The sequence below is a fragment of the Anticarsia gemmatalis genome, chromosome 25 (genome assembly GCF_050436995.1).
Source record: "Anticarsia gemmatalis isolate Benzon Research Colony breed Stoneville strain chromosome 25, ilAntGemm2 primary, whole genome shotgun sequence".
NCBI classification, from domain to species: Eukaryota; Metazoa; Arthropoda; class Insecta; order Lepidoptera; family Erebidae; genus Anticarsia; species Anticarsia gemmatalis.
In genome coordinates, this window is record NC_134769.1 from 9,175,485 (window position 1) to 9,198,823 (window position 23,339).

The following is a 23,339-nucleotide window of genomic DNA, read 5'->3' on the forward strand; positions in this document are numbered from 1 at the left end:
CGAACTACGGAGCCGGAGAGTGGCCGGACCGGGCCGGAGTGCGCTCCGAGTGACACAGAGGACATCGATCTGAACATCTCACACACACATACACACAGTCGTTTTTAAAATACATTTATTGATAATAAAATCAAACAACAATCGCACTCGAGTACGTAAGTAACTCTAGCTACTCATTTAGATAATCAAATTAATAAAAATCAAAATATTAGAATTCGTAAAATAAATTACACACAATGTATCATTCCTATGTACTATAAAACATATGTATAGTGGCTAGGTACCTACGCTAAGGTATATACAACACTTTATTCAATTCAATGGCAATTTGTATAGAACGCTATAAATTATATAACATAATTTATATGGTAAACTTTACATTAATTGTACAAGACGAGAGGTGCGCGAGCAACCTGCGCCCGCGCCGCCGCCGATGTCATTGTTCCGATTCATAGGAGCGAGTTGGCAACAGCGAGCGCGCCGCGGGCGAGCGCGGGGCGCCCCCGCCGCCGTTGTGAGTGACGCGGCGCGGCGACACTACACCCGCTACACCGGCACCCCACACACCCCACACACACTGCACTCATCACAGTTTCTTGACGATGTCAAACTTGGACTTGAGGTCCATGGGCACTTTCTTGGGGTCAAACTTCTTCTTGGCGGCGAGATGCGCGCGCATCTCGGCCGCGGTCATCTGCAGGTTGAGTCGCGGCGGCTCGGCGGGCGGCGGGCTGTCGCGCGCCTCGTCGGCGGGCGGCGCGGGCGTCGTGCGCTCGGTGGCGGGCGCGTCCAGGTCGGGCACGGGCTCGCCCGGCGCCGGCGCCACCACCAGCAGCTCGGCGTCGTCCGGCCGCTCCTTGATGCGCGCCACCACCTGCTTGTGGCTCTCGCCGGCGATGCTGTGCCCGTTCACCTCGAGGATGCGGTCGCCGCGCTTGAGCCCGGCGGTCTCCGCCGGCGAGCCGTCGTCCACCTTCCCGATGTACTGGCCGGGCTTGCCCTTCTCGGCGTGCAAGTTGAACCCGTAGCCGTCGAAGTCGGGCGTCTTCCGCACGTGGCAGAGCCGCGGCTCGGTCGCCGCCGACCCGTTCGCGGACATGTTTGGCAGCTCGAGTGACGCGCGCTCCGCGGCGCGCTCAGCCAGAGACTGGCGGGTGTCGGCGCGCTCGGGCCCGCGCCGCCTCCCCCGCGCCCCTCGCACCTGCGAAGGCTCGGCTCAGGTGTGACGGTGGGAGGCGGAGGGGGGCGGCCGCGGCGCCGCAACCTCCAGTGTACACCGGAACGCCGCTGAGGCGCGAAGTATCGGCGCGAGTGTGACGCACGAGTTTACGTATCAGGCGTGCTGGGTGTTCCCGACGAGCGCAGTCCAGGGTGAGTACAGTGCGGGGGGTGCGGGCGCGAGGGTTCGGCGGGGCGGGGGCGGCGCCGCGGCGACACGTCACGACCGGCGCGGGCGCACGCCGCTCGGGATCGAGGCCGCGCCGCTTTCCCGCAGACTCGATGTGTGTGTCATACGCCGCTACTCACATACCAGCTGCTTTTACGTGACCCATCCTATGTGGCATTCGAATCTGTAGTCGATCATTGTCGTTACGCGGATCGAGCCATCGAGGTAGATACGAGCATTACAATTAGGACAGCGTAGGCTTAAAAGAATGTTAGTGAGTAATCCGTGGTTTACTACGGTACCTACATTGCGGTGTATCTACTGTGAAGCGTGAACGTGCCTCGAGAAGGAGGACACGACGAGCTCTCAGGAAGAAAGTTCCACACAACAGAAGAACGTTGTGAACGGTTGTTGGTGTGCGGTGTGCGAGGTGTGCGCTAGATGGCGCGCGGCGCGCGGACCATCTGCCGGGTCGTTGCTCCGCCGCCGCCGCTCGTCCGCGCGCTCCACTGATAACAACACCGAGCACATACCACACAGCTGCCAGCGTGCCAGACTCCTCATATAAACATCCAGCACTGAATCAGCTCTGAAAGATAGATGCGTCGCATCATGTTTCCAACTACACCCAGCGATGGGCGAGCTGTCCATTCATCGCTTCAACTGGCTGCCTGAGGGAGTGTTCGAGCGAGCGGAAGGAACAGTGCTCACAGTAAGACATGGAGTGACTCCGGCATGAGTGGCGGATGCCGACAGTTATGGCACTTGTATGGAGTTCCGGAGCGCGTGCGCTGAATGTGTAATGACCGCTTGTGTCAGTACTGCAGTAACTATCGTCCAGTACACAGACAATGTTCCGGGGACTCACAATTCACAATTAGCTTCAAATGACAAACAAAAAGGACGCATTTTATTACAACAAATATAATGTTCAGGCTTAGCTGTTCTTCTCAAAAATCTAATAAGATAGAATAAGATGCTGGTGATATGTGTTTTATAATACGTCGGAGCGGCGTTTTCTTGAAGAATCCGAGAAACCGTTTTCACATTTCTAACTGGAATAGTAACAGTATGCTTCACATTAGATTGTTGAATTTTACGTCAAACACACTTGTGATCACAGCAACATACTTTGTTACACACTACGTTTTCTTTTCGTTGAAGTAGATCTAGTCTTGAACCGTCTCCTTTCAACTGGTTGGTAACTCCCTACATGGACTATATTCCTCAAGTCTTCATATTCGTTTCGAAAATTTGACAACTTTACAAAGTCAGTACTAATTTAATTTTCTACCCAACTTATATCTCTTTACTTTATTCATATAAGAATTCAAGGAATTGAAATATGTCCATAACGAAGACCCTCCAGAAACGAGTCTAATTTATAATTCTTATGAGTTCCAACTGTTATCTGAAAATCTTACATAATTACATCTTTTTATTTATTACTGGAAGGAACTTTGATGTAAACAAAAAAATTATGGCCTCTTGTGGAAACATTTTTTACGAAGAATGTGGCATAATCATCTGTAGAAAACTGCATTTATCTTATACCAATAGGTTTAATGCAAGATCAGACAATGGTCACAGCGTGAGCTAAAGTGATCGCACATCAATAGAGCATTGTTACATATTGCGAGTGTTCTGAGGACACTCCGTGGACGTCAACATTACGACTAGCTCATAATAGAGTGAGCAGCGAGGCGGCGAGTGCTTCACACGTGATACAGCTGTTCTTGTGGTGGTCTTTGTCAAATGTTTTGTTCCACGCATACATTACTCGCGATTACCGACGTAGTAAGCTCCCTGTGTTGTCTCACTTACTCGAGGTAATTACAAGATCCAAACAACATTACTATTGCAACCTCGAAGATAGTAGCACCCAATTTATTAATATGACATGGCAGCTACTGCTGACCAGTTTGGAATTCATTCATGTCTCACCAAAGTGAGCATTCGCAGTTTTGAAACTGAAATATTACCATATTGTTCGTGTTAACGATTTGACTACTGAATCTATTCAGTTTCAATGTGTAGCTACCACGCGATGCATCAAACACAGCAGCTTCTGCTACTCGATATATCTGACATGAATGCAATCATTATTGCAGTCTTATTTACAACCTGAAGAGTCGTTACGAATATGAACGTTACGATGAGTAAGGACTTGGAGTTAGTGAAACTGCGTGGCGTCCCCGTGTGAGTGGTGGGCAGCAATTAGTATGTAGCACGCAGGCACGTAGGTCTCGGTGGAATGTTCCTCGCGCCGCCGCCGTGCGAGGCTGCGAGCCTGCGCCGCTGTCACGGCAGTCACGGCGCAGCCTCCAGCGACCTTGACCGTACGCCCGCGCGCATTCCTCGCCACCACGCCACTACACTATACACTATACTATATACTCGCTAACATTCTTATTCATACATCTAGGATACATCTCGTTTCTTTGAAGCACTCAATCAGATTGTCTGAACCACCACTAACATTCCAATCAGCTACCGAAGCTTTTGCTCTTTATATTCGAGGTGATAATGAAAAGTACTTTACATAGGTATGTGTTACACCAGAGAATGTGCATGAGGAATGGAATAATAATCGAGGAATGAGACTAAGATATAATAGAAATATGCGGAATGATGACACGATCAAACATAGGCAATTAGGAATGAGCCATGAATGAAATAGTATTGAGCATTGAAGCGACGGCGGCGACGTCTCCATAATTGAAAATTGATAGTTAGTCGCAATTGTCAAGGAGATGAGCAGGCGTTCCTTTGTTCCTCGTCCCACACTCGTCTCACAGTAGTGCAGTGTTGTTGGACACAAGTTGGTGTTGATTCACCCGCGGAGACGACCCTCGCTCCCACGCCGCGCGCCGCTGCTGCCTTCTAATTGCAAATATTAACTATTTGCTATTGACTTATGACTACATGTCCCGATACAATTATCTGTAGAATTAATAAGAACTTATATGTTCAATAGTACACTCGTATATTTGTTGATTGTGTCTCGCTTTCACTAACATCGCTTATTATCCACAAGCTGATCTGACACTCCAACGCCGTCAACCATCTCCATGCAACATTTCATAAATGGCTCTGGTCCTAGACAGACGAACAACTAAAAAGTCTGTGAAAGATAACTTGTCCTTCTGTGACACTCACGCGCCTGCCACTTCTTGTTACGTACAGTATTCAATGTGCATCATTCATGTACACCTTATATTACCTCCCTCCCTAGTTCCTGCAGAATTCGTTTATATCTATTGTTTATTTGCTGTTCAGCAGTTTTGATATTATGAAGCTTCCCTCGTTATTCTCTACATTGTATCCTGGTTACAATGATTTGTAGTAAACTGTAAACTTGCGTTTATCACTTGTCTTCGAGTTTACATAATTAATTAAATTCTAGTAAAATATTTCTTTAAGTACTTAATAATCTATTTTAACAATAATAATTAAAACGAAATATTAAATTAATACATTAAATAATAATTTTATATGTAAATAGTTTTAATTATTATTGTTAAAATAGATTATTAAGTAAGTATTACGTAGTTAAAGTTTAAAAAAAAAATCTTGTAAAGAATGTCAACTATTTCCTGTGATTACTTATATTTCGCACAAAACTTATCAAATACTTGTAAATAACGCGCACACACGCACACACGCAGTACATACATACCAATGTAGTTGCGTGTCACACACTACTTAGTATATATGAGTAGCACTCGTATCGCTCAATGAAGTATTAATATTGCGTTGTAATTCACTGTCACCATTTATACGTATATATTAAGTAATACAATGTGTTCCAAATATCGACAACTTTAAATGTACGTAATACGTCGCTCGTATGAAGAGTGGTCGTCATATAGTAATGGACCGCTCGCTGGTGTCAGATTCACTTCTCAGTTGAGACAGTGATTCATTGTTTAAAGTCATTATGGATCGTATAAATAATTGCTCCGAGTGGACATCGAACCCACAACCTTCCGACGCATTGTTAGTGGCGTAGTGTCCACCTTCATTTGTTTCCTTAAAATGTGTTGTTTAACTCAATACTTAAGGACAGGCAAAGTCCCCAATCTGCACTGGCCAGCGAGCGTGGTGGACTCAAGGCCTTAAACCTCCCTCTTTCGGGAGGAGAGCCTTGCAACGCACTGGGACGGAAATGGGTTAAAAAAAATACGAGTCACTGGAAACATTCAATGTCTGTGACATGAGGGTAGGGCACGAAGCACTAAGCTTTGTGTTGTAGGCTGTAACGTTATGACTGACCAAAACTTGGGGCTTTATGAAGTTAGTGGTTATATTTGATGATGGAGGGCAGGTCTTGGTACAACGCAGTTTGTTTAACACTGTTGGACGTACCGCGGTGATGTGCGCGCGTGGTGTGACGGTGTGTTGCCGGCACAGTCGGCGCGGACGATGAGCCTCCACCGTGCGCTGTATTGACTGACTTTCACTTTATCATTTGGAGAGTTTAAACATTTAAATAGTTAATAGTTGCGCACATAAGTAGCGCGTGAGCTTCACTCTATGTTGTATGTCGGCCCCCAACACAAGCACAACACAACACAGCACAGGCGCAAGTCTCTTTGTGAGCGATTCATGTTACAATCACCATTCTTTCAGCGTTCATCTTGCGATATCGGATTCGGTGTAATTAAAAGTTATATGTATTTTTATGATCATACTCCACAATCGTTTTGAGTTGTATCGTTTCGTTTATTTATTGATAATGAAACAGTGGGATATTTGTCATAGCTATTACGAACCATGTGTAATATGATGTGTAGGGTGTTTGTAAAGCTACATACAAGTACGTACGTACGCACATAGCAGTGCTACGAGGCAAGCATTTGTCTCATTAATTCAGTGTTTCAAGGCAAGTCAGTGTTGCGCCTCCGCTCGGAGCACTAGCTACCTGCTCGTGCTCGCCGCTCGCACATTCTTGTGTCCAGCTCATTTGTGTACTACACCCGACTACATCAGTACATACGAGTACATACACATGTCCATGCATGCCGCGTGTGCCAAATTACCCACATAATACATACATGAATAATAAGGCACTTCTGGGCAAAATCAACTCGAAGCCTATGTAAAGTAAGGAGCGCTCAGGAATTTGTCAGATATAAACGGCCGCTTAAGTCAGGCTAGTCTGGATATTTGAATTACAACTGATATCATTCAATACAAACAGGAACAGGTAGAATGCAGTGAGTGTAGCGGCACAGTAACTAGTACCTGTAATGTATCGGATCTATTGCTGGAGTTAACATCAGAAAGTGTTGATGTTGTGGACAAGACAACAGCTCGTTATTAGTTGCTTTAAAATTAAACACTTACGTTATGTTCATTAGTGTTAGAGCTCTTATACAATTAATTGAATGCACAACAAAACTGTAAATGATTAGTTTTGTCAGTAAATGTGTGTGATGAGAGCGAGGAGCGAGTGACGCCGGGGAGTAATGATGTGTGAAGCACGCAGCGCTCCTCGGCGGCGCGGGCGGCGGTACTCGGTGGTTACGTTGTAATTGTAACGCGTCCACTGTATTGTTATAACACCACAGCTCGCTGCTCGTTAAGTAACGCGCTAATGTAACCAGCGATTAGACGGCATTCCGCCGCGTGACGTCACACTCACCGCGACCTGCACCACCACCTGCACCCGACAAATATATGCACCCTCTATGTGAAGTACCTATGTTGTGTGTCAGAGTCAGTCACACACAGGTACAGTTGAAGGGTGCTGTTGTGTTCAAAGATACAAGTTGTTACGATGAGTTGTTAGCGTTGTTGTGTTCTGCTCGCGTCGACCTGCACTGCACCGTTCGCTTCAGTGTTTGCTTGATTTATGTGCCGTTCAAGTGTCCAGCAGAGATACGTACCGCACGATATATTATAGATATATTACTCTATTGCAAACTCGCGTCTTCTCCGTGATCCATGACCTTTCCAATTCAGTTACTACACATAATGTTGTACAGGTGGGATCGATGACAAAATACATTTATATGCTAACTGAAAAATCAACATTCCTAACGCTTCGAAATAACCGCGTTCGTTTGACTAATTTAAATCTTGAATGTAGTCCCATTAAGTAATTCTGCAACAATTATAAATAGATTAGTAATTATAGCACCTCACACACACTCATACACACACACAGAATACACGTCCGAATAAATGAAGAAAAACTTCGCTGACGTAACGTTTGTGGCATGCGATATATACCTGTGGCATGTGATCGTGAGTTGACCAAACACACACACACACACACACACAACACAAAGCGAATATGTATTGTAATGAAATCACCGAGATCTCAAGTGATAACGATTTATCGCTTTAAATTACGTGTTTTGGATATTTCTAGTTAATTCATGCAGGTATTCGAGTTTGCGTAGATTTCGTGTGGAACAATCGTATCGCTTACTGATACACAACACACAGTACACTGACATGACTAGAAACACGATCGCTGTCTAGTGTTTATAGCTGCCATTACATTCTATCAGTCAGTGTTAAGCTTCGCTTCTGATTTAGCAAACTAAAGTACACGTAAACAGGTAATATTGCTTACTTTATCAATGGCTAGATTCAGCACGTAGCACACCGCGTGGCCGCGACCACGTCGTGTTGTCTTCCTTCATCAGTGTTGCTGCCTCAGCTTTAAGGCTTCTTTTTAATATTAAATAATGATTTGACTGCCCCATTGGTGTTGGAACTTAGTTATATGTCATCATATTACATCACCTGTCCTAAATATTGAGCACGAGCTGGTTAACGTAGAAGTAGACGTGTTTGTTCGTTGGTTCATCTGCTCAAATATTGATTGTGTTGAAGCTTATTGTCCATTGTTCAACCTAAATACCTCCAGCGCGGTGTACTTCACTTTCACGAATTGTTCTTAATTAACACTGCGTATAGTTCGTGCGTTTGTTCAAATATACGAGTTAGTTAACGTTTCATATTATTATGTACTTCATAGCTCTGCTCGTGTCATGTTTCCACTACCTACGAATGATTGTTGTAACCTTATATTTGCTCATTCAGAGTTAAAAGAAATTCTCAGACCTAGTAGTAATATTACTCACAAACCTAAAGCTGATCTCTCGAGTAGACAGTAAATAAAAGAAATAAATAAATATAAATATTTTGGGACAATTCACACACGGTCATTTGATTCCAAACTAAGCAGAGCTTGTACTATGGTAATCAAATAACTGATAAACATACTTATATACTTCTAAATACATACTTATATAGATACATTAACATCCAGGCTCAGAACAAATACTCGTGCTCATCACACAAAGATTTGTCCCGGGTGGGATTCGAACCCACCACACGCGGCGCTACGGTTGTTGCGGCGAGGTGACCGCTTAAACCACTGCGCCAAACGTGCAGTTACAGTGTACTGGTTTCGTACACCGACGTCTGCGGTTCACATTAAATCATTCAGAAGTTGTCGTAAAGTTGCACGTTGTCGTTATTAAACCCAGCGAGTCTGTTGTGGTCAGCACTTGTTTACTACGTGTGCGCGGCCGCGGGGGCTGGGGGGGGGCGGTGAGGTGTGCGGCCGCGAAACACTCTCACACGACATTCCTATTAGTTTCCAAACGAGTCGCCAGCCCCCCCCCTGCTCCCCGCACGCCGCGCCTCGCGCCCCGCGCTCTGTAGGGCCGCTCTGCTGACACTCGCACACATCACGACGATATCGACACGATCTCACAACTCCATTGTATAAAATATGGCGCTCTGCGATCGATAACCGATCAATGAGTTGAGCAACCTTTGTCGTGGGACCTCCTCGCTCAGTCACCTAGTGGCGTGCTCGTTTTGAAGCCTTCTGGTTCAACATGACGGGATCTATCAGACAGCTCGTATAACAACTGTTGTATGTATGTATGTATTTCCCCATACATACATACATACATACATACATACATACATACATACATACAAACATACATACACACACGTGGTAGGTGTCCCGCGAGTCACAACTAGCACGATAACATGCCAACACGCGTGTTTATCAATCAATATATCTTTATATTTGACGTCCGTGTGTCGCACACGAGAGAGACAAGAGAATATAGTATTTCATATATTTTGCAGCTGTGTAATAGAAACATTATAGCCTAAAGCATTCAAAGCCATCGCCTTTGTCGGAATTAATAAATAGTCATGAATGCACTTGCAGTTCATCACTTTACGAGTACACCAACTATTCGTTTCATTCTTTGACTGTGGTAATGATAACTTTTATTAGGTATATATAACTATTTCACGTACATTAGTACACAAACGTGACCGCGTACTTGCGTTGAGTTTACAAAACGTGTGTCATTCATTTACTAGCATTATAATAGACCCGCAGGTTCATATGTGCACATGTACGGTACATGTACTGGGTCGCTGGCTCGTCGCGTTATCGACATCTCATACACTGAACAATGCACAATACACAACATAAACATAGCTCTAGTCAACTAACACGATACATACATGCACTTATTTTCTCAAAATATCTCTCAAACATCTTGTATATTTTCCCAAATAAATCCTCCCTATAAAAGACATAAACGCGCGTATGCGTTTCCGCGTCCTGGTTTTCTCCCGAATCATGAACAGGGTAAAGGTTACTGAGAATCTAGTTGCTGTTTAAAATTGCGAAATAATACTTGTGATTATTAATTTATTTAGTGTAGACGTGAAATTTTAATAGGGAACTTGATAACACTTCAAGTGCAATGTCTGTTTCACTGCATCGCAACTGTGCTCGATGTAGATGAATGACGTTTGGTAAATTCCACGACTTGATACGTTTGTATCGAGTTGAGATATTGAATCAAAAATGTTATTAGTGAATAGTTAGCGGCACGCGGCTGATAGTGCTATCAGTGGACTCGCTGATAACGGCATAGTTGCGCGAGATTACGACTACACGCGGACACGTCCATTAGTCGGAGTCGCGTTCTCTCATCATCATCATCATCATTGTTCACACAATCACCAGCACCTCGCTCGCCACCGGGCGGCGCTTATCTCTATATCCTGTGGTGTGTATTACATATTGATTACATGTGTCATATTGTCCATTACGTGCTTACCCGGCAAAATAGACACAAGTTGTTATTAGTGCACGTGTGTGTGTCTTTCTGTGAAGTTGGAACTGAATAATTGAAACGCCGAGCAGAACTGAGATGACTGATTGTACATCAGTCATCTCAGTCTAACTTCAACTTATACACGTAAATAGCCGAATACATACAAAGCGGAGTGATACTCTTTAAACATACATTTAAACATACACAAAACATTTCATTTGACCTGAAAAGGTTACAACTTCGGTCTGAAATCCGAAACGACGACAACCTCATATGTGTCCGCGATGGTGACAAGAGCGTACTCCTCGGGGGATACAGCGCGATGTGTGACGTGCGCCAGGTCCGGTCGTGTGGAGGCCGCGCGCTCTCTCACTCAGAGAAATCGTCCCCCGGCACCTCACAGCGACGCACCGCCTCACCGCCTCACGTGCTCCTCCTAGTAATCAGTGTGAGAGCACAACACACCGACCTTTCCTCACACATGCCTCGGGGACTCGTCACTAAAAACACACCATTATATTAGAAGAAGAAACTTTAGTATAAAGACTACAACAATCAGATAAAACACAGTGTACACTTGTTCAACGTACAGTCATATCCATCGCCATGTCAGCATTATGCCGTAGTTGGCATGCGCCGAACATCGCGGATATATTTAGATGCGTCACTGCACTTGCGCACTGCAACGCGCACATTCCTTCTTGTACGCAACAAACAAACACACACACTTTCTTCATTTTCAAAGAAAACGGTTCTCACTTTCTAAGTTTTCTTTTAATTGAAATAACAATTTTGGAGAGACATTGAAATGTATAAATTGATTGTTTCAGGTATAGCAGAGTGGTGGAGAAGTACGAGTAGTAGCGCCAGTGTCAGTGAGGCAGCAGTGAGGCATCAGTGAGGCGGCAGCGAGCGGTTGCGTGCAGACGTGTGGGCGACATGAGCGCAGCGCGCGGCGCGTGAGCGTGGCAGCGGCAGGAGCAGTGGCGGAGTATCTGGAGGGCATGGGGTCGCGCGGCACAGCGCGCTCGCGCGGCGACGCGCAGCGCACGCTGGACGAGTTCGACGAGCTGGCGGGGCTGCGCAACAACGCGCTGGTGGACGGCGCCGCCGACCGCTCCGTGTACGTGCTCGAGCACCTCGCCACCTTCACCGTCACGCGGGAGACCGGCATCGTGTACCCCGCCGACGGCATGCGACGACTGCTGCAGCTAGAGAAAACCAACGGTCTGTACCACTCACCACCCTAGTGTCTTATGAACACAGCTCCTATCAAGTACCAATCTTACTATGATCGTGTCTTGTTTACAGGTATTTGGAGCCAAAAGATGCAATTGTCTCTTGAAGGCCAGTGGGTCCTGGTCATGGACTACGAAACAGGGGTAAATATTGTTATGTTGGTGTTATTGTTGAGTACCATAACGTGCTTAAAACTAGTCAAATAAGATGCATGCAAACAATGAAAAAACCTTGATTTTGTTGAGTATACTTATGTGAAGTTCGTTTGTGCTCGTCAGTCGGTGATGGAGCGTTTCCCCGCGTCGTGGGTGCACTCGCCCACGGCGTTCACGTCGCCGGAGCCGGCGGAGCTGTACAACAACGTGCTGGCGTTCGTGGTGGGCGCGCCGGGCGACGCGGCCAGCGGCGCCGCCAGCGGGCGCAGCAGCGGCGGCGGGCACGAGGCCGCGCCGCGCCGCGAGCTGCACATCTTCCAGTGCCACGACGTCAGCGCGCAGGCGCTCGTCGAGGAACTCAACGCGCTCAAGTAAGACTCCCGGCGACCACGTGCTCAATACATACACTACACGCAGGAACAGCCTCACAGTATTTATTTATGTGTAGTAGCGATGTGTCACAATACTCACAATAGTGTGTGACACACTCGTACAATAAATAAACAAGAGTGTGCAATATTCACGAGAGATAAGAGCGCGAACTTTATCTGCGCGAGTAGGAATGTGTCGAGATGTGGCGAGATCACTATCAGCGCGATATCTGCCAGTATCTGCGTGGTGAGCCGGCGACATGGAGCAGTCTCGCCCCATGTTCTACATCAGACAGAAGTTCGTGCTGCCCGCCTCCGCCTACTCCTGGTGAGGACGCTCACTCACGCTGTGACCAGAGTGACTATAGTGTGCTGTACAATGTCTGTGGTGATACAGACCAGTTCTGTCACGTTGTGGAGAATTCCACATATAGTCTACAAAACGGTGTCGATTCAATAATATTGTGGTATGAAGATATCGATCAGTTAATCGGCGATCAGCTGATAAGTAATTACGTAGTTCACAGATCAATAGCTTTTAGAACAAAGGAAAAATTAAATTAGTGAAGTGATGTAATTATATTATTTTTGTCGCGATGAGCTCACTGTCATACAACAATAGATATTGAGCGTACAGCGGCTGCCTGTCCCCGAAACGGGTTGATGGTTGCTCTGGAGATTCTGTAGTCGCGTAGCAGTGATACCGTGGAGTTTCGCTGAGTGATTAACGAGTATCTGTGTGTGTGTGTCAGGGGGGTGCGAGAGGGCGGCGCGGCGGATGGGTCGCGCGACTTCATCATCGAGCGCGAGCGCGAGCGGGAGCGCGAGAACGAGGCGGACAGACCCAGGAGGCAGGTCAGTACTCACTACAGCACCGCTCTATACTCACATGTTACTCTACACAACACATGTACCCATGATTATAAAATGTTGAAGTACAACTCATAAGCTCATTCTCTAAGTACTCGTATAATGTGAAACACAACATTCTGGTCCCGTATGACCTTGCCAAGGGCATGTACCATGCGTTTATTAATTTCATCAACGACAGTGTAAGGGCTTACAGGTGAGATTATTGTTACATATTGGGTTAGTGTTTTGCAATAGCACAGATAAGCTCGTAATCTGTCTGTTCGCTCGAGTCGTTACAAAACAGTGAGTAACACAATCGATCGCTCCACTCAATGTCGCATCACCTGAATCGTTCTGTTCCAATTAGGAGGTTTGAATAGCATTGTAATATCACTATAATCCCTACAATATCACAATACAACAGGACACATGAAGTCACTCAAATACTTGGTTGAATCATACCGAAAACGTTTCAGTCCGATAAAACTAAGATATGTGCCAGTTGAGACAATAATCAACTTTCATTCATTGACATAGAGCCGATTATTGTAACACTTGTTTATCTCACCGTTTGCGTGAACAAAGCTAGAATGTTACACGACACACACACACATACATATACATGCTTGCATGTGTGCGTGCGTGTACAACAATGCGGATGTCGCAGTTATCGTTGACTGTACATATATCGATGATGTGCCAATATTCAAGTTACAATAACCTACAAATGTCTACAATATGACACAGACGTCAGTTATCCATCCTTTTATTTTGTTTCATTCACCTCTATATAATCTGCAAAGAATCTGTGACCAAATACAATATGTCTCGTAAGCATTATCTACGTTATACTGAGTCAGTCACTCCTTAACGTTACAAGTTGAACTTTATCATAGTCCAAGTTACAATATAGTGAGGCAACCCGCTCAGAGGACCGCTACGAGCTGTATATTGTATACCACATGAACCACGTCACACTGCACAGATCTCTTTAATACATTTGATGTATTATTTACTTAGAACACACCTGGGTACTTTGCATTTTGGTGCAACGATAGCAATAAACCGAGTCTATCTGTAGACTGTAGAGTTTATCAAAAATAATAAAACGATGTTCGGTACTTTCCGCGCTGCAAGCAATGTTTATAGCACGCAATAACGACGACGAGGCGCAATATGCAAATGAAATACCGATTGATGGTCATTTAGATGAGATTACGCGGAGATAGCGGGAACACGGCTCATTACACTCATTACTGCCTTATTTATTACTCATTACTGAGAAGTGTGACGCACTGCGCCGCGGCACCTGCACCATCAGCGACACCTGCACCTCCACGCTCCTTCCAGAATGTACCCTCAAGGTCACAAACAAGCGACGCTTATCAGCAGGACTGCAGCGCTGCGCTTATCTTAGCGGGAGCAGGCCCGCCCTGACTATCTGTTCAATATGAGTCCTGGGTATGACTTACATTGGCAAGCGTTTTGACTTACATTGACAAGCGTTTTTGAGAAATCTAATGTGTTCAGTATAATGTTGTGGTGTATGAACACTATGACTATGTGCCACTCGGTGTGACTCTGTGTGGCTGTATGTAATGCATTATATGAGTGAGTGTCAGTGAGTGTTGGTGAGTGTTTGTGAGTGTTTGTGAGTATTGTAGCCGCTGAACATTTGTTGTCGAAATATAATCGCATTGTCCTTTGTTTGTGTATTCTTTCATTTATTCATAATTCTTCACGTACAAAAGCGACGCGGTTTACTCAAATCAGTTAGTTTAAACTGGACATTCTTGTCGGTATCAACGCGAGTCGGTGCGATCTAACGCGAGCGCCGGCGCACAGAGATATTACTACATTATCGAACCCGGAACCTTGCACCTCATTCTCTGCACAATACCTGTGAGTTGTTTGTCCTTACATTCATGATATTGGTGTACAAGAATGTTGTAAATAATCTAATCTTACAGTTTATCGTCTAATACAATGCGGATTATTACACGACGCGCCGCTAAAATTAGCTACAAACTGTACGTCAACAATCACGACCGCTTCAAGTGTCACATTATAAATATACCACCCTATCTGTTTATCTACACATATTAGACTTCACTGACGTTATACGATCATTTACAAAATTATAATAACATGGTATTGACGTCCGATCAGTGTTTGACGTGGAGACAAGCAACAGATAGCAGCTGCTACATACATACAATAATGTCACGAAAACTATGAAAATGGACGATTGTTTGTTATTGTTATGAATAAGTTGTTTTAAAATTAATATTGAATATACGTGTAAGACCTATTAAACTGAAACACAATACTGTATACCGGACAGACTTCTAACTCTGATAGTAAATGATAAAGATCGTCGATGTTTTTCAAACGTTGATTACACATGTATGTACATAGTACGTACAACATACAGTACACATGTATACATAGATCCACGACAGCGGATTACAGCGCGTTATCAGGCGATAAGTGCCGCGCGCCGCGCACGCAGCGCACTCCGCAGCGAGCGGCGGCGGCGGCATGGCGCGCCTCTACCACACCCTCACCAAGAAGCAGTGGGAGGCCGTGCTCGGCGTACGTACTCTCCGCTACCCACCACTATCCACCACTACACCGTTCTACACCACACTACACCACACCACAATACAACTCTCCACTGAACGTATATTGTGTCCATTTCAGCAAATGTCCGCGCAGCTGGGCCGCGGCGAGCGGGCGGAGCGCGCGGAGCGCGGCGAGCGCGGCGGCTCGGGCGGCGAACGCGACGACGCGTCGTCCACGGGCTCGGAGCGGCTGTACGAGCAGGACATCGCCATCCTCAACCGCTGCTTCGACGACATCGAGAAGTTCATCGCGCGGCTGCAGCACGCGGCCGCCGCGTCGCGCGAGCTGGAGCGGCGGCGGCGCTCGCGCGGCGGCGGCAAGCGCGCGGCCGGCGCGGGCGAGGGCATGCTGGCCATGCGCACGCGCCCGCCGCCCGAGCGCGACTTCGTGGACGTGCTGCAGAAGTTCAAGCTGTCGTTCAACCTGCTGGCGCGGCTGCGCGCGCACATCCACGACCCCAACGCGCCCGAGCTCGTGCACTTCCTGTTCACGCCGCTGGCGCTGATCGTGGACGCGGCGCAGGACGCGGCCGACGGGCGGCTGCCCTCGCGCGTCGTGCAGCCGCTGCTGACGCGCGACGCGCTCAACCTGCTCGCCAACTGCGTCACCAGCAAGGAGACCGAGCTGTGGCACTCGCTCGGCGACGCCTGGCTCATTCCCAGGTACGCCGCCGCTCTTCGCTCTTACATAAGCGGGGACCACCCCGCAGTAGGCCGGCGCACAGTAGTGCCCTTTATCTTATCGGCTCGTATCTGTTCCGCGTCAGGCTTCTATTTAATCCGTCCAGCGTCATGTAAATTAGCTCGAGATAATCCCCAAATTGCTTCCATTCGATTCCGTGAATCGTCCGTCCGATAAACAATAACGATTCTATTGATACTATTTTTAACCATAGATAATACTTATCGTGTTGATGCCATGAGTGTGAGTGCCAATAACATACACAAAAGTCCAGGCACATTGACCTTGATTGTGCGATTGATAATTAGTGTCATGATACTTTTGCACAATCCTGCCACGACATTGAGTATTATCACGTATACTGACATGTCCAACTTTGAAGGATTTATCTCAATTCTCCCGCACTCGGCTGTACTTGTGATGTGATTTAGTTCGTAACTCAAGAAATAACAAAAATATGGGCATCTGTGTTGGTGATAATACTCGACCAAGATTGTTCGAATACCGAGGATCGAGTAATTAGCAAGCCAAACTATAACGTGCAGTGAATCTTCGTGACGACGTGTGTGTATGTGTATGTGGGTTGATGTAGACTGAGTGTGTGTGTGTGTGTGTTGCAGAGAGCAGTGGAAGACGGCGATCCCGCCCTACCAGCCCGTGTTCATGGACGGCTGGAGCCCCGACTACCAGGTGGACGACCAGCCGCTGCGCAGGTAACGCACCACTCGCCTACTGCTCACATCTCATCGTGCTCTGTCACTCGCATCCTTCCATACTTGTTATATTATATGTATACAACGACTGTCGCGAGCAACACGTCACCGCACTCGGCGCTCGCGTGCTTCACGCTCGTACACTCTTTGTTTAGTAAACAATAACGCTAACATGATCACCATCCTGGCCGGTTGTCCGGTGTCGCGCTCCGCCCCTCCTCCGCCCCTCCCCCGCCGCTCCTCCACCACCCCTCCACCGCTACACTATAAACAACAAGTAACGAATGTAAATAAAAATACATTCGAGCAGTGTTGTGTTGTACAAGTGTCCACACGTTAGTAACTGTAGTGCGCTTGTCACTAACTGAGAGTGAGGTGCTACGAGCTCTTCGAGATACATCTATTGTTACCATCGTTTGGAAATAACTGTAAAGTGTGCTTCAATAACGATCGTGACATAGCGTGATTTATTTTTGAATCCTTACTCAATATAATATTTTGTAGTTTGATTAACTGCCAGCAGTGTAGTGTGAGTGAGTAGAACTGGGATCACTGTTACTTTATAGATATTTCATTAGAACATGTTGTTATATGTGATGTGAAGGCACAATGTTACTGACTCCATATTGCAACAACATCTAATCATTCATTTATTCCATGATGTTTTCAATGTTTCACTTCAGATTTGGGTCAGTACTACTGTTCGTGTCATTGTGCAATGTTGCGTGTGTCCATGTGTCTGTGTTGTCTCACGTGTGCGTTGTGCGTGTGTGCGTGTAGGTCGTCGCCGCGCCGTAGCTCGGCGGGCCGCGCCGGCGTAGAGGGCGCGCCGCCCGAGCGCTACGAGCGCTACGAGCGCGACGAGCCCGACCTCTACGGCGAGCAGTACGCGCCGTACCCCACGCACCCCACGCACCCCAGGTAACATCTGTGCTTGCATGTATTCCTTGTTCCTGTATTGTATGTATGAATCTTACAATTTAATGTGTACTTTGTCATCTTCATTACTACTACATTATTTCTCAAATGTTGGGTTTAAGCGTAATATATGATCTCAAAATGACTAGAAACTGTAGTAACAAGCAGGAGACTGGAGAGGTCGGGGTGATGTTGTATAACGGCGTGTGTGGTGTTGCAGGAACATGCGCGCGATGGGTCGCGAGGACTCGGGCTCGGCGGCGTCGTCGCCGGACCGCGAGCAGGTGTACCGCGCCGACAGAGACGACGGTCTGTATCACACCAGCACACTATCATACTATCACACTATCACACTGTCACCTACCTCTGATACTCACTCACTCACTACACTAAACTATACTTAGTTATATATATCACATGTGACATGGTCATATACGACTAACAGACTACTCATTCCAATTACATCAGTCACATGATTGTCATCATTAGTGGCGACATAATATGTACAATGTACATGATTACACTCAATATTGATTATTACTCACTCTAATCATAATAATATACGGAAGGAGAAAACACATAATTATTCTTAAATCATATAATGATAACGACTAATGACATCATTTTACATTATTTAAAACTTTAACGAGAGAACGCTTAAATGACAGTCTTGAATGTCTTTTAACGATATCACCAAACATATTTACAATTAAACTACTTACTAATGAAAGTATTTGAAACTGATTCAATCAGTCCACGAGATGTGATGATGATGATGTTGATGTTGTTGTTGTTGCGTGTTCAGACGAGCTGGGCGAGGCGTGGGCGCGCGGCGTGTCGGCGCGCGGCGGCCGCGTGGTGCGCGTCACGTACCCGCGCACCGCCAACAACGACAAGGAGCTCACCGTCGTGCGCGGCGAGTACCTCGAGGTAATGCACCCCCCCCCCCCCCCCCTCACCTACGTGCTGTATCTAAGTGTATAGAGTGATGTACGTGTAACGTGTGGCGTGGTGTCGCAGGTGCTGGACGACTCGCGCAAGTGGTGGAAGGCGCGCAACCGGCGCGGCGTGACGGCGCACGTGCCGCACACCATCGTGGCGCCCGCGCTGTCGCCGCCCTCCTCGCCGCACCTCTACCCCAACCCCATCTACACACACTACCAGGTACCGCTCTTAGCTCTACTTACCACTTACTACCGCTCTACAACATTCATGGTAGAACCCTATATATTATTACTAGCTGACCCGCGCAACTTCGCTTGCGTCACGTAAGAGAGAATGGGTCAGAATTTTCCACGTTTTTGTAACACTTTTTTACTGTTACTCTGCCCCTATAGGTCGTAGCGTGATAATATAAAATATGCTTTTTTTCACGAAAAATATTCTTTAAATTATTTATAACTCTTAATATATCCGCCATTAAAACAGTTGCCATGACAACGGAATTTTGTTAATTTAATGTCATTATTATATTGATTATTCACAACTTCGTTCGCCACCTGAATTTTCCCGGGAAATGCGTCATTTTCCCGGGGTAAAAAGTAGCCTATGCCCTTTCTCGGGTATCAAAATATCTCCAAATTTCATGCAAATTGGTTCAGTAGTTTAGGCGTGATTGAGTAGCAGACAGACAGACAGACAGACAGACAGACAGACAGAGTTACTTTCGCATTTATAATATTAGTATGGATGTCACAGATGTGAACTACAGTGTTCTTGGTCGATGAGATGTTTGTTTGTTGTTGCAGGAGAGCGGCGCCGGCGGCCGCGGCTCCGGCGGCAGCAGTCCGACGGGCGCTCCGGGTAGGGCAGGCGGGGGCGGGGGCGGGGGCGCGGGGGCGGGCGCGGGCGGGGGCGGCGCGGGCGGCCCGGGCGGCGCCGACTGGGTGCGGCGCGAGCGCCTCGGCAAGAAGGGCGAGTTCCGCTACTTCTAGCGGCGCCGCGCCGCGCCCGCGCTTGTGTGTGTGCGTCACTCGCGTCGCTGTATGTGCTGTGTGTCGCCGACACCGCTTGCGTGTGTACAGTGTGTACATAGCGTGTGTTGAGACTGTTATCACATATCATACAAGTCTGATTTAAATTATTTACTTTGTAAATGTATCGAGTTCGTCCCGCGCTCGCGCGTCTCAGGCGCGGGAGCCGCGGCCGGTCGAGGGCAGGCGCGCTCCTTGTATCCGTATCAAATATGTATTTTAAATTATTAGATTGTGAGTAGCTTCGCAAATATATTAAAGTATAATAAATTATCTATATCTAGATATGAGAATGTAAAAAGATAGGGGTATATTTTGATATTGTTAATATATTGTGAGCGGGGCGGGCGGCGCGCACGTCCGCTCCGTCAGAGATCGCTCCGTGTCTGTACCTACTATAACTATTAAACTCAATTTTTTATTCAAACTGTGGTGTTGGTCTGTTCGTCCACTCTTCCCCCTCCCCTCTCCTCCCGCCGCTCCGTGCTAAGTGATTAGTTATCGTTAATGAGAACGTAATCGAGTCGATCAGTTTATCGGAGTGTGATCTCCGCTGGGCGGCGGCTATCGGCGGCGGAGTGGCGCGACGTGCAGCTCACTCGACTCGTGTGTGTGTGTGCATCGCTGTGTGTGTGCTTCGCTTACTTATATACGTGTTGTGTTGTGTGCGTGTACTGCGTGTGTATCAGTGTATGTGTGTAACGATCACACTTGTCCTGTTGTCACGGTAAGTGTGCTAAATGTATCTGTGTTTGTTTTCATTCTATAACGAGTTTCTCATGTTTAACTTCGTCGCATCTCGATTACAAAATGAACATTATATCGACGACGTATCATCGCAGATACTGCACTGGTCGGTATTTACTTACGAACGCCTCGTTTGTCTGTGTTTGATAGTACGAGTGTTTATCACAAGTGCTATCACATGTTCATAATTATCATCAGAACATCTACTCTGTAGCCAATAGATTATGATCCCATCGAACTCCATACTCATGTATATGTGTTATAACACGAACCTGGCTTGGAATATCTCCTGCCTGCACAGAACAACAAGAAGGGCATTACAACACGGTGTGCTAGAAGACATCGAAGTAAATGTCATATGTTTGTAACAGAAATGTTTCGGTGAAGTTGAAGGAGTAACTCGTACACACTTTAACGAGAATATAACTTGAACATTGAATGAGTTATGTGACCACGTTGTTAGCATAATGTGTGTTATGTTTCAGAGCGGCAGAACGCGGCGCCGCCCCCGCCGCCGCCGCCTCCCCCGCCGCCGCCGCCCCCCGTCACCCCCCCGCCCGCGCGCACTGACACCATGAAGTGTAAGTTCCTGCATCTTCACTATACTAATCAAACTTAAACTAACTACTTTAAATTAAAAAAATATATTAATATTGAATGACCAAAAACAGTGCAGTCCAACGCATATTGCTCTACCGCTGCACTAATTCGTACTTGAAGCCGAGAATGAATCCTCTAAATCTGAGCCCGTGTCGTGTTGTGCAGCGACGCGCTCGATGGCGAGCACGAGCGGCGACCTGCACGAGGAGCTCAAGATGGTGCTGCCGCAGATCCAGCAGCGCCGCAACAAGCTGCTCGACATCAAGAAGACGCCCGAGGTGTTCATCGACCAGGTCCGTACCACCGCACCGCTCACCTTGTCTCTATACCTAATACAGACGTGTCGGTGACGTAATGTCCTCGTATTACATGTGCAGAAGTCGAACCCTGACGAGGTGGGCGAGTGGCTGGAGGCGAAGGGCTTCAGCAAGGCGGCGCAGAAGGCGCTGCGCATGCCGGGCCACCAGCTGTTCGCTCTGTCGCGCGCGCAGCTGGAGCGCGTGCTCGGCGCCGACGAGGGCAAGCGCCTCTACAGCCAGCTGCTCGTGCAGCGCAACGTGTCCGGGGTGAGTCGCCTGCGCCCCCCCGCGCCCCACCACGGTGAGGCCGCCTACATGACCACCGCTCTCAGTGCACACACTACTTACATATTACAATATGTCGTTACACAATGTGAACTCTTGTGTGTAGGTGTGTCGGTGTTGACTGTGTGGTGTTGCATGTTTCAGTACAAGACGACGTCAGCGTCGGAGCTGCAGAGCATCCTGCGCAAGGCGCGCGAGAAGGTGGAGGTGTCGTGATCATGTCCCGCCTCGCGCTGCGTGCTCCGCGTGCGCAGCGTGTGCAGCGTGGCCGCAGCGGAGGGAGCGGCGACGAGCACGGGTCCGACGACAGCGACACCACCACGTGCTGAGCACTCGCTCCCGCTGCGTGCCAGTGCCCCACTGTGTACTGCACGTCCGCACTCTAACAACTCTATGTATGATGTGACTAAGCGACAATACTATGTTATTCCTGCGACGAACTTTAATACTTTGTACTAATTTATAATTATATTATTATATTTTGTTACTTTGAGGCATCTTTTATTTCATCCCTGGTTGTCTGTAAAGTCGGTGAAGTAACGTCAAATACAATGCTTAACTTGAAAAGGATATTGTGGGCCAGAAAAAAAAAATATTTACATAGATATTCCCGTGTATCCTCAAACTAATGCAATCACTTACGTGAAACATTGACTCTCTATATTATAGCTTGTTGTTGCAGTGCGTGCGATTCCCATGAATTAATTGGAATTTATTGATAGTATTGTAGGCACTTTCTTTGTTATAAAAGTAGGCACTATTGAGGCTGTTATATGAATAGCAACGTGAATAGGAACAATAGCCTCCATAGTAAAATCAACATACGTTTATGTATAGAAATACCATTCCATTCCGTAACTGGTGGTAGTGCTGACACAAGCGTCTTGGTCCCGAGCTCGCGCCGCTCGCCACCTCACACCACCTCACACCACCTCACACCACTCTCTACGAGGCGTGTCTCTGTGTCAGTGCGTTATACTTCCAAGTGAGCCAGCTGTGACACACTCACAACACACCGCCGCAGCTCTCGTTCAAGCCACGGTGTCACTGTACACTCGGTGAAGGTGCGCCGTGCGGCACCGACACACACTTGTTCAGTTACTATACGTATACTATACATTGTATCAGTTACACGGTGAAGCAACACTCTCCTGCCATCAGTCCTCCACGGTGCACGGTGAGTACTTCAAGTACTGCGCGCTGCTCGCTCCACGCCCCGCGTCGCCTAGCCTACGCTCTTAGAGATGTTCCCTAATACATCATGTAAATAGCACATTACACATACATTTTTCTCGTTACAAATCTATACTAATATTATAAAGCTGATCTATACTAATATTATAAAGCTGAAGAGTTTGTTTGATTGTTTGTTTGT

The 23,339-nt window shown here is 47.0% G+C and overlaps 2 protein-coding genes across 6 annotated transcripts; one reads left to right on the forward strand and one right to left on the reverse strand.

Annotated features, from left to right (window-relative positions):
- Nucleotides 1-98: 98 nt before the first annotated feature.
- Nucleotides 99-1,158, reverse strand: LOC142983968 (Na(+)/H(+) exchange regulatory cofactor NHE-RF1). The gene has a single exon (XM_076131202.1). The coding sequence runs from the start codon at nt 1,097-1,099 to the stop codon at nt 587-589; it is 513 nt and encodes a 170-aa protein (XP_075987317.1). The 5' UTR covers nt 1,100-1,158; the 3' UTR covers nt 99-586.
- A 55-nt stretch (nt 1,159-1,213) lies between these two features.
- Nucleotides 1,214-22,457, forward strand: LOC142983967 (epidermal growth factor receptor kinase substrate 8-like protein 1). Of its 5 annotated transcripts, none has more exons than XM_076131196.1 (16): nt 1,214-1,371; nt 11,337-11,733; nt 11,818-11,888; nt 12,024-12,271; nt 13,024-13,126; nt 15,827-16,410; nt 17,050-17,142; nt 17,923-18,063; nt 18,281-18,369; nt 18,866-18,990; nt 19,081-19,224; nt 19,809-19,863; nt 21,266-21,361; nt 21,546-21,673; nt 21,758-21,980; nt 22,109-22,457. In XM_076131196.1, exons 2-16 carry the CDS (start codon nt 11,511-11,513, stop codon nt 22,291-22,293), a joined length of 2,508 nt encoding a protein of 835 aa, XP_075987311.1. In that variant the 5' UTR covers nt 1,214-1,371; nt 11,337-11,510; the 3' UTR covers nt 22,294-22,457. The 5 variants fall into 5 exon arrangements, with proteins under 5 accessions (XP_075987311.1, XP_075987315.1, XP_075987313.1 ...); XM_076131200.1 differs by having other exon boundaries at nt 21,758-21,946; XM_076131197.1 differs by lacking the exon at nt 1,214-1,371 and adding an exon at nt 10,334-10,458.
- Nucleotides 22,458-23,339: the final 882 nt, after the last annotated feature.